A 15429-nucleotide genomic window follows, 5' to 3' on the forward strand; every position below is an offset into this window, starting at 1 on the left:
TAGAGTTGGTTAGTAGAAGGTGAAGGGACATAGCACCTTCCCTCACATGAAGGATGTCTGTTGTGCTCCTGAATGAAGTAGTGGAAACCATGTGCATATTTAAATGGATCCCTCACAAGTAGAGTATTTTTGTACCAAACCTTATTAAAGGAACACCTCTCAAGCCTGGACTCTATTTTTAGCTCAATGCTCATTCTACTCTTGGGCAAAAATTTGCCTTCTTCCCCTGAAAGATACCTGGGAACAAAGAATGACACCTTGAAGAATTTTTAGCTCTATTCTAAGATAAATGCATGAGAGAGAAGCAGCTTTGGGGTCCCCTGCTAGCTCAGTAGCAGGTTGTAATTTTGTTTTAGAAAAACAGACTTTCTAATGACTACCTTCTTCCTGCAGTTCACTGAAGAAAAGTTGGGTCAGGCTGAGAAGACTGAACTAGATGCTCACTTTGAAAACCTTTTGGCCAGGGCAGACTGCACAAAGAACTGGACAGAGAAGATCTTGCGTCAGACTGAAGTTCTGCTACAGCCAAACCCGAGTAAGTTCAGCTCCTCCTAAGGCTTGAAGGACACACATCACTTGCAGCTCAGTGCTAAAAGACTTGCCCTCTGGCAGAGAGCCCTGTTGCATTGAGTTTGTGGAGGCTGGAAGAAATGTGCTCCCTTCTCTGTGCAGCTGAGAGATGACCAAGTGCTGTGCTGCACAGCCTGGCAGTGCTCCTGAGGACTGGGCAAGGGACACCTTCACCTGGTGCTAGTGTCTATCTATATATCATTGAGGACTGCATGGAGTAGGATACCCTGAATACCAGTTCAGGGGTCCCTCTTTCAACCTCCATGCTGTCTTCATTGCAGGTGCCAGAGTAGAAGAATTCCTGTACGAGAAGCTCGACAGGAAGGTTCCTTCCCGGGTCACCAATGGGGAGCTGCTGGCACAGTACATGACAGAAGCAGCTAATGACTTTGGGCCAGCAACACCTTATGGTAAGTCAGCCTGGCTAATTAACAAGTCCTGGGAATCCATTCCTTCCTAAGAGAATATCCCTAATACTGTTTTGGGTTAAGACTTCTGCAGCACACACTGTGAAGGGGACAGGGTGACCTGCTGCCCCTCTGCAACCTGCCTACAGGTGTGTCAGAGCTGATGCCAGAGAAAGGTTTTCTCTAGCACAGAAGCAAACAGCCCATCTGGAGTAGGAAGTCAACTCTTACCTTCACAGCAAAGCATGCCCTGTGCTCTGGGGGAAAAGAGGCAGGAGTCTCACCATTCCTAGTGCAGTCCTCAAGCCTGGCAGAGCTAGAGAAGGAATAAAGACACTCAGATCCAGGGGACCTAGTGGTTACAGGACACAGAAACTGTTTCATGCTGTTTCTGTGGCTTTCTAAACCAGCCTGGACAGGGAGTTGCAATTTGAGCATGTTCTTAGTCTGAGGTGGTGTCCATTTGCACAGAGTTTCTCTAGACATTGAACAGGAGAGCCATCCTTTAACTGTCCTGCAAGTGGAGAGTGGAAATCTTTCTCCAGCAGAAAGAGAACAGGAAGACTCGGACGTTTGACTCTTGTCTACAAGCCTCAACAGGCTCCTTCCTGACCACACAGAGCATCTCTCTGCTCTTAAATCCCAAGTTGTCTCTTCCTGGGGGGATTTTGGGCTTCTTTAAGCAGCAGACCTGCACAGAAACACAGCCTTCCCTTCCAGCTGTCCTTGCCTCTGCCACGAGCTTTGTTCCTGCTCTCCAGATCAATAGGTGTTCAATAGTGAGTCCTGTTACAGGCAGAGCAGCTGTAACTGCATCTATAGCCAACGCTGCCTAATCAACTCTTGTTTTCTGCTCTGGTGCTTTTTAATTTGCTGCTCTGTTCCTGTGCCTCTGTTTTATGAGGCAAAGAAAGATCATTCTGCGCAAGCAGGTACAGCAGTAAAAGGACATCAGTGGCCTAAGTGCCTCAGCAGATAGATAAGATCAAAGCTGCCCTGGGAGCAGCTGAGAAGAGGCTCAGCCTAACACCAGACCATAGTCAGGGCTGAAGTTGGTGTGGTACAGACGTGGTCACCTCACCCAGAAGGTACACTGTGCCTTCATCCTCCAGCACAGGAGCCTGGTAGCTCTGGGTGAGTTGGCTGAAGCCAACAGAATGTTAATTGGTTTCTCCTGGAGTTGAAGGCTCCTGTTATTGCAGGAAAGACCTTGATAAAAGTTGGAGAGACTCAAAGGCGCTTAGGTGCAGCAGAACGGGAATTCATCCACTCTGCCTCCATCAACTTCCTGACCCCACTGCGCAACTTCCTGGAGGGGGATTGGAGAACCATCTCTGTAAGTATGGTAGCAGGGAAGGGGAAGCTTGTCACATCACTGGAGACCAGGAGGGCATGGGGAGAGGGAAACAGTGCTGGAAGAACTCATTTTCCTTCCCTGTGAGAAAGGCTGACTCCATACCTCTCCCCTTAAAGAATGCAAAGAGCAGGGAATACCAATCCTAGATGTGCTCAGGGTTCCCTTTCTGGCAGGGAAGGATTTCCAGCTGATGTGCATGAGGAAGGTAACTCATTTCCCAACTCCTGCAGGTTAGTGGGCACCACCCACCCAGAGGCTGCCCTGCCTCCAGAAGGTTGTCCTGTATCCCTGCAGCCAGGCCCAAAACTCTTGCTAATGAAATGAACATAGTAACTGCTTCTTTCTACCCAGCATTGTTTGATAAGAAAATAGATTTGATTCCTAGGTGACAGCATGTCCCCTTCCCTCCCCAGCCCTGCTCCCAAGCAGTCTGCTCTTACCCCTCTTCTGTCCCTTCCAGAAAGAGCGGAGGATCCTGCAGAATCGCCGTCTGGACCTGGATGCCTGCAAGGCCAGGCTGAAGAAGGCCAAAGCTGCCGAGGCAAAAGCAGCGGTAACTTCCCCTCATTTCCCTCTCTGCCCTCAGGGCTTGGCTCACATGGTCCAAAATTAGGTTACCCTACTATGTCCTGCCTCTGGCAGGCATGGGTGGGGGAATTCCTCATCTGGTATCCAAGGGAGCTGGAGCCATGCACCAGTTCCTGACATGTGCTCCCATGGGGAGTTGCTGAAACACATAGTTCTGAGCTTCTGGAGTCTGGAACTTGTGCTTGACTCAGGCTCCTGCCTAATCATGGTTGCTGATGATTTGGTTTAGTAACTAAAAAGCTACATCTTCTGAGGACTTGCTAACTTCCCGTGGGGATCTCGAAGCAAAGCCAAGAGAGAGCTGAGCTGGGAGGTACACAAAAGCTTTGCTGGGGCTCTGCAGCAGTCCCAGGCTGTCAGACTAGTTAGGATTCTGCCAACTCAGTTTTCCCCAGGCAGGAGTGCTGCAGGAGCCTGTAAGGGGTGGCCAGAGTCAGACTGGCTACCAAGGTTCTTCCTTCAGCCTCTGCTCACTCAGTTCATGGTGCTGTCTAGTTACAGGCTAGTCTTGCCCTCTGGCCTTGTGGAAATCATGGCAAGTAAACTAGGAAAGGGCCCAAGTCCAATCAGCACAGAAGGGACTGGTAAGTCAGCCAGGCCTGAGCACTGAGGATAAGCCTCAAAGGGCTTGTCCAAGGCTGACAAGACCTGTCAGCTCAGGATGATCCCTGGGCCTGAGGCATGTCCTGGAGCTTGGCTCTCCCTGGGCAGAGACAGTGGGGATATCACTGGGCACTGACAGATTCCCTGGAGAGCCTGGTTGAAGCAGATTGTCATCCTGTAGTGCTCTGGTTGTTGGCACAAGGACTTGCCAAGCTCTGCTTCTAGCTTGTGGCCGGGAGCTCAACTAGTAAATGTGTGCAATCAGAATAGGCAGGAATTACCCAGATCCTCTGAGGTAACTTTAGGGATCCTCAAATCCCCTTCTGAAAGGACAGTGCCCCAGTTTCAGGGGTGACCATTGCTTTGTCTTAAGCTCAAATCAGAGCAGGAATTCAGATACCTCCTGTGCTTCCTCCCTTTCCATCCTCTTTACCTTGCCTCCTACAGGAATTGATCCCAAAGCCTCTCACCTGCACACACACCCTTGGGTGAGGGATTTCCCTGTAGCTGGAAAAGAAAAACTTGGTTTTTCCACTGGAACTGCTGGGGTGCCCCAGGCAGGGTGCAGAGCCACTCCAGGCTTTCCAGGGTGTTCATCCCTAAACCAAGTTTCAGCCACTGCTGATTTGAAACACAGATATCACAGCAGCAGAGCAAACTCAGCTGCTGCTGTGGGGACCCATCTCTCACCCAGCTTAGCTCAAAGGTGGGATCCCTGGCCTCAGGGTGCCTCGGTGACTGCCAGAGGACAAGGTGGAAACTCCCAGCACTGGGAGAGAACTGCTCTCTCTGCTCTAGGCACCTGAACTCATCATTAGACCACAGTCCCTGTCACATGCCTAGAGTTCTGTGTCACAGCTCCCTATCCAAGCTGAATTATCCCACTTCTCCCAGCTCACCCCTCTCTTACTGCTCTTCCTCTCTGTAGTGCCAACTCGTGTTCCCACAGCTTCTGTGTCGTGACAACCCTCTGAGCTCGCTGCTGCCCAGACCCTGAGCTGCTGCTGGAGCCTCTGGGCTTGTGCCTTTCCCACAGACTTTGTGCTTTGTCCTTCCTGTTAATGCTGTTGTGTTTACTAACCTTTTTGTTTTGTTCCTTTGTAATTTGCTCAGTGTGAGGGAGATGTGAGTATTGACTGTGCTAACAGTGCCGTGATTTTTTTTTCCCCTTTAACACCTCTCATTGTCTCTTTTCCATTTTGAAAAGAAAATTCATATCTCCTTTGTCCTATTGGGACTGGCCCTGCAGCATGTACTGAGTGTGGTCAGGGCTGTGGCTGCCTGGGGAAGGTGCTCCAGAATGAGCATCAGTCAGCTGCCTGCAGTCCCTCTGGAGCATGCCCTCGTGTCCATCAATGCTGCCTGCAAGCAGTGCTCAAGAGAGGCAGGGGCTCCCCTAAAAACCCCCTTGGGCTCCTCCAGCTGCAGGCAGGAGGAGGTGGGGTTGGGTGGCCAGTCCCTCTCTGGAAGGGCAGCCCAGAGACAATGACAGGCAGGCTGATCTGGTTGTGGTGCTGTTCTGTCCTCCAGGCTCTGGGGCTCTGCCCCTTTTCCTCATTACAAGAGTGGAAGGGGGAGGGAGGTGGGTCCCTTTTGACCACTGCTTGCAAATACAACTTCTCCGTGCCTAGAAGTACAAGAGAAGCTTGCCTCCTTCATCCCATGTGCTATGACTAGTTTTGGGACTCCCTGGAGACCAGGGAAAGGGAGGAGAGGCTTCTTCAGTTGCTCTGGAATTTAAAAAAACTAAAGCATAAGCAGCTATTGCTGTGAAACAACTCTTCTCCCCACAGGGAGGAGTCCAGCCTAGTTGCTGTGCTGGCCCCAAATCTCACTGATGCTTTTTTTCCTCCCTGTATTCAGGTTTGACTTGTAATAGGAATTGCTCCTCCTTATTCCTTCCTCCAGCCATCCCCAAAACTCTTAGATGGTTTTAAAACAAACATCTCTTGTTGGGACTGCCTGCCTGCTCTTCCACACCCTGGTCACTCATTCCAGCAGGCTGCTTGGGGCCCAGTAAATTGGGTCAGTGTGTATAAGTAGATCTAGGTGACTGCAGAGTTTAACCTGGGAGAGGAACTGTGGGGGCTGAGAGGATTAACACCATAGCTGGGATTCAGCTCTGCACACCAGTCACCGTGCAGCAAGGGCTGACCAGGAAGATGCCCTGAGAATACCTGCTGTAAGCCATCTCCTTGGCTTCTCTCTTCAGGCAGTGCTCCAGCCAAAGGCCATCCTAGGAAGAGGCCTGGTCTTAGCTGAAGAGAGAGACCCTGAGACCCTGTGTGGGGTGGACTGGATCCATTATGAGGAAAACCTCTAGAGTGCCTAAGTCTTCCTGCCCCAGGGCAGAGGGTTAGCTATGGAGAAAGTGTCTTGGAAGTTTTCTGACCTCTGGCATGAAAACTGACACTGCCTTTGGCAATAGCAGAGCATTGGCTAGCTCTGGTTTGGCTAAGCCATGTGCCTTCCTGAAAATAGCAGATCTGGTTCTGTTAGGAGGAAATGTGCCCAGAGGCTTGGAGAGAGCAAGAAGAGTAGAGGTGTTTCTTTAAAAGGCACTGTGGGAAGGATGCTCCAGTGCTGGTGAACATTCCAACCTTAAGGACAAGGCCCTGTACAGTGACACTTCTAGGTCTGTAGGCAGGAAGGAAAGGCAATGAAGGTCCTGCTGGCCACCGGACTGAGCCAATGTGACAGGAGCAATCTGCTGACTGCAAGAGAATGGGAAATACATTTGGGATTGTGCTGCCTCATCTCCTCTCTAACAGGCTGCTAGCTGTAAGTACAGGCAGAGTTTCTAGCAGTAGAAGTGTCTGCTGTAAGTACCAGGTATGACTGCACAAGCCAGTTCACCTCCTCTTGCACAAACCTGGCTCCCACACACCACTGCTCAGAGGTTGGGAGACCTCCCAACACAGACAAGAAAAAAGCCACTAGTCTCTGGTTCCATCCATTGCCCACTGACTTCTGTTGACTCTTCTGGTGCCTTGTACATGACACTCTATTCCCCCCCAGGCTGTGCCTGACTTTCAGGAAACTAGACCTCGTAATTACGTGCTCTCCGCCAGCGCATCAGCGGTAAGATTGCCTCCTCCTAGATGTTGTATCTCCAACCTCTTCCTGCCCTTCTCTTTACCTGACTTAAACTCAGACCTAGTGCTCTGCTGTTTTCAACATTTTAATGTGACATGGGCTGCCCAGGCTTCCTCTCACTCAACCTGAAGGATGCAGCTCACCCCTGTGGGGGTGCATGGGCAGGGTCTGTCCCATTGCTGCTTGATTTGCTTTCCAAACCAGCTTCTCTGTCAGTCCTCTTCCACATTTCTAGTGGGAATATTCTGACTGGTTTTTATTGCTAGTGGAGCAATTGAAAAGAAAAAAAACGCTCCAAGGTTCCCCTTTGTGGATGGTTCCAGCTGTACACTGGCAGTGCTGTATGTGTGACTGCCTGGTCTGTACTGTGGTGACAGTGTCAGAGGCTTTGGGGCTGGTCAAGAGAAGCAAAGGTGGAGTAACACTTCAGGCTGACAGTGCAGGCTTGTCTTTTCTACAAACAGAGGTCATTTTTGTCCCCCTTTCATCATGGGGCCTGTCTGTTGGCAGCTGTTACTCAGCCAGATGTGCTGGGGGTGGCTGTGAACAGCCCTTTGCATCTCTGCTCTGTTGCACTGAGTGGTTGTGGCCAAGCAATTGACTTCCCATGCTGTGCTCATGGCTCCCCATTGCACAATGTCACATTTCTCATTAAAATGTTGAAAACTGATCATCTTGCTTCCTAACTAGCATCCAGAACAACACTGATGCCTGTTAGTAGAATAATCTGAGAGTGGAAGGGCTGGGGAGTGGGATCTGCAGATATGAAAAAGGACAGCCCAGCCTTCTTGCAAACAAAAACCAGCATGGAAACAAGCTGGATTTGGTCAATGGAAAACCCATCCCATTTGGAGACAGAGGTGCATCTCAGCTGATAGCATCAGTGTTAGTTCCCAGGGGGATCTGTCCTGACCTTCTTGGAGAGATGCTGGGATCAGAAATAGCTTTGCACAATAGCTAGAAAATTATTTCCATGGGTAACAGTCCTTGGAAAGAAGCTGATACTGGTGATGCTGTAGTGATTGCTCAGTTCTTAGTGCAGCAGCTCACAGCCAGCCTGTGGCTCTGGCTTCTCCCTTAGGAGGGTCTGTTCCAAGGGCAACATGATAATGGACTGCAATTAAGCTCCAGGAGAATCAGAGGAGTGAAACTGGGCTTTCCCTGCCTCTGGACAGCTGATCAGAGTGGGGTATCCTGGCCATTCCCCAGGGCTGAAGCAGACCCGAAGACAAGTGTTTGCACAATGTGCATTAGCACCGTGTGCAGTGCCCAGATGCTCAGTGGAGCATGTCCAGCCCTCCCCAAACTGCAACCTGATCTGCTTTTGCTGTATTGCAAAGCTGTTCTGGGCAGCAGGTACCAAGTACAGTAACACAACAGGAAAAACAGATTTTAGGAGGTTTTTAGGCAACAACTGGGATATCTCTGCCTTGTTCAGTGGTCCCTCATCAGAGCTCTGCTAGTGATGATGGTGTTGAGCAGTTAGAGCAGATCTCTAGGAGACACACTTGCTCCAGGTAAGCAGCCAGCACTGGCTTTGGTCACTCAGTTGTGTCTGATGGTTCCACAGCAGAGCCTCCCACCAGGAAAAAAAAAGCCTGCTGGCCACTGGCTGTCCTTGTGGCTTACAAAACCATTCCAGAGGCTGCAGTTGGTGGGTGAAGGGCCACCTGAGGTCCAGCTGCACTAGTAGGGGTGACCTGAATAGCAGTTTGCATCTCTAATCAGCAAAACAGGAGCTGAGCCCAGGCTGCTCCCCAGCTCTGTGCAGGCAGGACTGCCTTGCAGCAAGCTCTCTGATCCCAGCATTCATCCCAAGTGTGGCTTACAAAACCATTCCAGAGGCTGCAGTTGGTGGGTGAAGGGCCACCTGAGGTCCAGCTGCACTAGTAGGGGTGACCTGAATAGCAGTTTGCATCTCTAATCAGCAAAACAGGAGCTGAGCCCAGGCTGCTCCCCAGCTCTGTGCAGGCAGGACTGCCTTGCAGCAAGCTCTCTGATCCCAGCATTCATCCCAAGGGGTCAGGCACTGCAGCAAGGTAGGAGCTCTTCATCCTGTTGCTCTGCTTCTCTTCCAGGCCAGAGTCCTTGTGCTACTTCAGTTTTAGTGTGTACTGACAGTGTAGAGCAGTTGCTGCTGCTCACCTTGCTCTTGAGCTCGGCTCCTTTCTGGAGGGAGGGATTGCTTATGCCCAAGGTAACAGCATTGTCTTACAGGTGAGCAAACAGGTCAGCTCTCTCCTGGACCACATGCCCTCAGCAGGGCTCTGATTTGGATTCTAAATTCATGTTGTTGGTTTTTTTGGAGAGGTGGATAACATGGTGCTTTTATTTTTTCCCTTCCATAACAGGAAGGCTCAGATGGAAATAGATCCAAGAGAAAAGCACCTCCCTTGTTTTGTATGAGTTGGAGGCTGAGGAGCCATTTCTCCTCTCTCCCACACTGACCTTTTGTTTTTGTGTAAGAAGGTGTACGTGGGCTGTGCAAGCCTAAATATCCCTTTCTCTCAGACCCTGCTACATGCTGTACTCCTAGGAACGATTCCAAGAAAAACATATTGCATACCTTAAAGAGGGATCCTCTGGCTTGAGCTGGGATGGAGGAAGACAAGTGCAGATCATGGCCTCTTCTGCTCCCTGAGCTGTCTGGAGCTTTAACCCAGGGATAGATCTGGGCAAAACTGAATTGTCCCACAACACCATAAGGTCAGAGGTGGAGATGGGTCAGCAAGGCCACTAGAAGAGAAACAAATCTGGCTGCACATTCAGTGAGTGCTGCTGCTTCAGCCCTTCAGCAGTGCAGGCAGCTCCTCCAGGTGCTCCTTATATTGGCTGGTGAAGTTGTCCTCAGCTCACTCAAGGACAGCTGCTGGTGAGCAAACCTCAGTAAGGTTCAGCTGGGAGAGCCTGGGGCTAAACAGAGCTAAACACCACCGTGTCCAGTGTAGCTGCCCACAGTGCAAATTCAGCCATGCTGTGGTGACCTTCCCTGACGTGCAAAGGTGACACTGGGGATGAAACTGAGGTCCAAAGAGACCATTTCCCTGGCCCCACTGGTGTGGGGTGTTGCTGGCAGGCTGGTGTGCTCCCAGTTGAGCCAGGGTGATTTCATCTTGCCGGGACTGAGGGAGTAGTTGTCTGCTGAGAAAAGGCCAAGCCAAGGACCCCTAGGAAGGATCAATGTGTTTTTCTGCCTCTCCTCTCCCTTTCCCATTGCTGTGTGTGACTTGTGTTGTCAATTGTTTCATGTCCTGGGGCCAGATCCCAGCAAGCAGCTGGCAGTGTGTTGCTGCCCCTGTTCCCCTGGGGGTGAAGAGAGTAGGAAGGAGTTGTTTTTGGTGGCTCAGAGGCAGTATCCAGCCATTGCTTCCTCCTTGCTGTAGCTGAACAGTCGTGTTGGCAGCACAGACTGGCTGGATTATCCCATTAACCTGAGATCTCCAGACCACTGGGTGAGGAACACTGGCCTCCTGAGCTCATGGCAGTTCCCAGGCCCCATGTATAGGCTCAAGCAGCTCTCTTGGCTCTCCACAATCCTAAAAGAAGGGCTGTCCTTCAGCCCCAACCTCTGCAGCCTCAGCAAAGTGACCCTTGCTGTGTAGAGGACTCTGCTGTTAATCCTTTTCTTTCTGGAGCCCATGGAATGCAGTGGCTGTAACAGCCCTGACAGGGAGCAGAGCTGGCCTGCTGCTGGTTCTGGTGGCATGGACTTGCTCTCCCATTGTGAAACTGAGCTCAAGGGTGCAGGAGTGAGGGGAAGGGGCATGGATCTGGCAGCTGCTGCTGGGGGAAGGGCTAGCTTGTCCCTGGAGTTGGCCTGCTGTGTCCACGGAGTGTCCTTGCCCGTTGGTGTTAATGCCCAGTGCTTCTCGACGTCTCCAACACTGATCTCCTTTCCTGTTGCTCCGTGGCCCCTACAGCTCTGGAGTGACGAGGTGGAAAAAGTAAGTACCCAAGCTGAAATTGTGCTCAGACCTTCTGGGTGTGCTGGGGGTGTTGAGGGGATTGGGGGGGCTGTGGACTCCTCCTGCTTGTGTGCAGGGGAGGATGAGGGGACTGTTGTCAGGGCTGTTGTCAGCCCTGTGCTGGGGTCAGGGCTGTTGTCAGCCCAGCTCTGACCCCAGGGCTGTGTGGTTCAGTGTGACTGACAGCAGCCTGGAGGAGCCTTGCCCGTGGGCCATTTGGCAGTGCCCGGGGTGAGAGACTTCCCAGGCAAACCAGGCGTGTGTTTGTGTGCAGTGAGAGGCAGCTCAGCCCCCTGCACAGTGTGGCAGGAGCAGAGGTGATGTGCTGGGGTGTGACTCAGCTCTGCTCCTATGGCTCTGCCTGCTCCAATCCTGCATGTGCCATGCATCAGCCTCTGGTGGCCCCTTGCCTGCTGGTCCTGGTGAGCAGCAGCTCTGTGCAGAGCTGAAGCAAGGACAGAGCTTTGCCCACGCATAGCCCCAGCTGCTGGAGGGAACAGCTCTGTCAGGAGGGCAGGAGAGGAGGTCTGGAGCCTGTCGTGGATTCTGTCTGGGTGAGCTGCACTTACCCTTCTGAGCCAACCCACAGAGGCAAAGTCCCAGCTCTTGCTGATTTCCTGGGCTCTGCAAGGGGAGTGTGACTTGTCCATGAAGATGGATGAAGGGCTGCTAGTGGGCTGAGACCAGGGTGAGCTCTGTGCAGAGCTCCAACATGTTATGAAGCTTCCAGAGACACCACCTGGGATCCTGTTTGCCTTTCACACCTCGAGCACCCCCAGCAGGCATTGGCCTGTAGCCTGACCTGCAGAGTGGCAGAATGGTGTGTTCCTGCATGCTGAGCATGGCAGCAGCCTGTCACTGCCTTCCTCCAACCGCATCAGCCGAGCCAACCAGCTGCTCCTGAACCAGCTCTCCCTGTCCTTCCAATCCTTCACTCCCTCAGCAAATAGGCTGACTGCAGTCAGCTGTAAGCATGCAAGGATCTGTTCCTCTGCCCTCACTCTTTGGTCTATCCTGTTTGGATAGCCCAAAGCACGTCAGTAAATGTCAAAGACCTCCATCTCTTGGAGAAACATTAAGACTGGAAAGGACCTCCCAGGTCACAATCCAGTGCTGGCTTTATAGGAAACTACATCCTGCAACTGCCTCAGTGCTAGCAGGGAGAGGCAAATCCCAGGCAGTGCCAAATGGAGCTGGATCTGCCTGGCACAGGTTTTGAATAGCTCTGAACACTGAACTCTCAGCTCACTGAAGCAAGAATCTTTTGGTGCTTTGAAGGCATTGCACTGGTATTTCCTGTTACATTCCCTCTTCTCCTTTACATAATCCCTTTCATACAGAGGATGCAAGAAAATAGATCAGTTGTAGCTTAAAATAGACAAATCTGATTAAAGGACAGTCAAAGCATTTCTTTGTTGTCGCCTGGCTGTACACTGGTATGGTAACACTGGTACCAGATGAGAGCTGTGCTGGCCCCAGCAGCCCCTCCAGCTTGCCCTGCTGAGCAGGCTGAGTCTCCTCTGGGGTCACCAGCAATGTGGCCTCTGCTCTGACACTGTCACCTTGGCTGGATCAGCACTCTGGGCTCAATTCCAGACATGTCACTCCTGTGCCAGAATGATCAGGGCATTTCCAAAGCAGCAAAAGGAACCACTGCACCAAGGCAGGCAGGTCCTCAATCCCTGCACTCTCCTGGAGGAGGGGAAAGGGTACTCCTTCCAGTGAGCTGGAGCTGAGTGGGTGTCACTGCTGTGACCAGTCACAGCACAGCCCAGGAGGAAACTGGCACACGCTGCCTGGTGTGAAGTACTGCATGCCACAGAACACATGTGCCTCTTTGTCACCCCTTTAAAATGGCAGCAGGAGGGGAGAGCCAGCACCAGAGCATGGGCTGCTCCAGCACTTCTGGAGCTCTTTTCCTTGCCAGGATCCACCTGGGAGTTCTGGTCCTGCAGAACTGTCTCAGTGTAGTTTGCTGGTGAGGGAGAGATGTTCTATCTGGCTGGTGAGGAGGGTCTCCAGTGTCAGTCTGTGAATTCCCACCACCTGCTGTAGAGCTGCCTGCTATTCACTGCTGTTTAATTCCTCCTAGCTCAAAATCAGTAACTAGCTCCAAAGGAGAGCCTTGGGTAGAAGTTGGATTGGGATGTTTATCTCAATTGCAGAGAGATTTATTTAATTAGCAGCAGCAGCAATTTGGTAAATGCTGCCTGGCCTCAGCCTTTGTTCTGTGGTGAGAAAAAGGAGACTTGCACTTCCAGAGTGAACCTTAGGAAGGCTGTCCCATCCCTGTGCCTGCAGGGACAGAAAGAGGGGGTTAAAGGGATCAGTGCTGGCATGGGACTGGCTTTCCACACACCTCAGGGTTAGCAAAGCCTCTCCATCTTCATGTTCTGGTCTTGTGGGATTAGGAGCTTCCTAGCTTGATGCGTCAGTCTTGAGCTGCCATTCCATGACCTGCAATGATCTAGTGTAGGATCAAGCAGGAATCAAGTTGCAGTACAACCAGAGGCCTCTGTCATCCCAACCCAGGGTGTCCTGTGCCTGATTGCTCAGTGTGGATCCCTCTGAGCCTGCAGCATCCATGTCTGGATGCCAGAGGGAGAGCTGGAGGAGGAGGAGGTGGGTGTTGCAGAGGCAGATCAGGGCTCCTGCCTTGTCCTGCCTGGAACACCCTGTCCTGTTTGCAGGCAGAACACGAGCTGAGGCTCACACAGACCGAGTTTGATCGCCAAGCAGAGGTGACTCGTCTCCTGCTGGAGGGGATCAGCAGCACACACGTGAGTCCTCCTGGGCACCTGGGGGGTGACAGGGGCTAGAGACTCTTGGCTCCTTTCTGGAAGAATACCAAGAGGATGATGGAACCCTGGGAATAGAGGTAGAAGAGGTGGTAAATTTGGATGCTACAGCAACCTCATAAGACCCGGAATGCTCAAACTAAAACCATAAGGAAGTGTGCACAGGGAGTGCCGCTGTGGCTTCTGCAGTCCTCAAAATGCTTCCAGGTCTGGAAAACCTTCTTGTTCTCTGACTGGAGCTGTGGGCTAGCCACATGGGCATGCACTAGTCTACCCCTGAGGGAAGCAGTAGTAGCTGCAGTAGAATTTCTGTGCCTGGCAACCAAACTCAGACCAGCTGATGGTCCTTCTCCCTCCAGGTGAATCATCTTCGCTGTCTCCATGAGTTTGTGGAGTCTCAGACCAACTACTATGCTCAGTGCTACCAATACATGCTGGACCTGCAGAAGGAGCTGGGCAGGTAAGACAAAACACTGCTCTTACTTCTCTGATGGTTATTGGTCTTGTTACCCCTGGCTCAGGCCTTCTTCCCCTTCCCACATTCTAATATGGGGTAGAAGTTAAAGTCCCCTCCAAGCTCTGGTAGAGCCTCTGAGTACGGAGTGGTGACCGTATGGTACATTTGGAGCAAGCTCTGCCTTTGGATTCATCTGGGGTTTATGCATTCCTCTCAAAGCATGATGGTTCGTAAGAGTTTGAACATTCTTCCTCTAAATTAGTTAAAACACAAGGGAGTCAAATTCCTGTTGCCAAGCAGCAAACCTGAGTGTGCTCAGCAGCAGCAGTAATGAATTCTGAGTTCTGTGCCACTGGCTGCAGATACCCTGCGCTGGGCTGAGCTGGGCTGTGCTGTCTGGTACCTGCACACCAGCGTGGGAGCCTGACCCAGGAGGGGCTGTTGTCTCTCTGTGACTACTCACTGCCCCTTTTCCATTCTTTTCCATGCCTGCAGCTCCAAAGGAGAAATGTAAGTACAATGTTGGCCAGGACAAGCTCTGAGAGCTCTTTCTCCCCCTCAGCCAGACTCTGGGGGTCTCTCTGTTAGCCAACAAGGGCCAGAGCTGCACTCCCTTAGATAAATGAGCCTGAGCTCCATTACTGTCTCTAGCTAGAGAGCCCAAAAAGCTTGGGAGCCTCCAGTTGTGGCATCCACTCTAACAACAACTGTGTCCATCCCGTTCTTGAAGAACACACAGGCTGAACAGGTACCACAGACCATGTGAGAACAGGGCAAGGACACAGTGCAATGGACCCACTCAAACAGCTGCAGAGCCAAGAGCAGCACCTGCCCAGACCCTCTGCAGTGCCACACTCCAGTCTGGTACTCTGTGAGTTAGGTGCCAGTCCTGGAACAGGGCACTGGAATCAAAATGAGCAAAGATCACCTGTTGCAGTCTCAGCACCTGAGAACTGAGTGCATGTCCCCATGGGAAGGGCAGTGTGGATATGTTACAGCTATAGGCTGGAACTCTTGAGCATCATCTCTGCAGTGTAACTGCTGAAAGAAAGATCTCCCCATGGTTCCTCAGACTGGAGCCTCACTGACTTCTTGATTTTTATTCCCATGTAAGATTTTCAGGCACATTCATAGGCAACGCAGAATCTGCACCTCCTGCAGCTGCTAACTCTCCTCCAGCTGCTGCTGCTGCCACACTCCCTGCTGTGCCTACTATTCCAGTTGTGCCCACAGTTGTTGGGGTGCCTAACACGGTGGCAGAGGGTGTGCTGAACCCAAATGAAGTCAAACCTCCTGCCAGTGGGACACGCAAGGCCAGAGTCCTCTATGATTACGAAGCAGCTGACAGCACTGAGCTGGCACTTCTTGCAGATGAGGTTGGTATCTTTCCTGTGTGTTGGGTTTGGCTGTAACTGTCCAGTAGCCTGTTGTGTGCTCAGCAAGGTCTTTGGTTACTTTTCCTCCCCCTTAAAAGCTGCTTTATGGAACTGCTAATAGTCCTAACCTGCACACAAGTATCCACTGAGTTGCAAGCTGTGTTCACAGCCATTTGCTATCTAAGAACATCACCCCAATAACCCTTTGATTC

At 51.6% G+C, this 15429-nt stretch overlaps 1 protein-coding gene across 1 annotated transcript in view; it reads left to right on the forward strand.

The window, feature by feature from the left end:
* Nucleotides 1-356: 356 nt before the first annotated feature.
* SH3GLB2 (SH3-domain GRB2-like endophilin B2) overlaps nt 357-15429 on the forward strand; it is a gene marked incomplete at its 5' end in the record, with an annotated part of 16071 nt that continues 998 nt past the window's right edge. The window contains 9 exons of the mRNA XM_009085078.1: nt 357-535; nt 852-980; nt 2180-2313; nt 2795-2887; nt 6544-6606; nt 10542-10565; nt 13277-13366; nt 13744-13844; nt 14956-15217. Coding sequence (XP_009083326.1) covers nt 357-535; nt 852-980; nt 2180-2313; nt 2795-2887; nt 6544-6606; nt 10542-10565; nt 13277-13366; nt 13744-13844; nt 14956-15217 — 1075 coding nt within the window. The remainder of the gene's footprint in view (nt 536-851; nt 981-2179; nt 2314-2794; nt 2888-6543; nt 6607-10541; nt 10566-13276; nt 13367-13743; nt 13845-14955; nt 15218-15429) is intronic.

The sequence above is a fragment of the Acanthisitta chloris genome, unplaced genomic scaffold, assembly GCF_000695815.1.
Source record: "Acanthisitta chloris isolate BGI_N310 unplaced genomic scaffold, ASM69581v1 scaffold37401, whole genome shotgun sequence".
NCBI classification, from domain to species: domain Eukaryota; kingdom Metazoa; phylum Chordata; class Aves; order Passeriformes; family Acanthisittidae; genus Acanthisitta; species Acanthisitta chloris.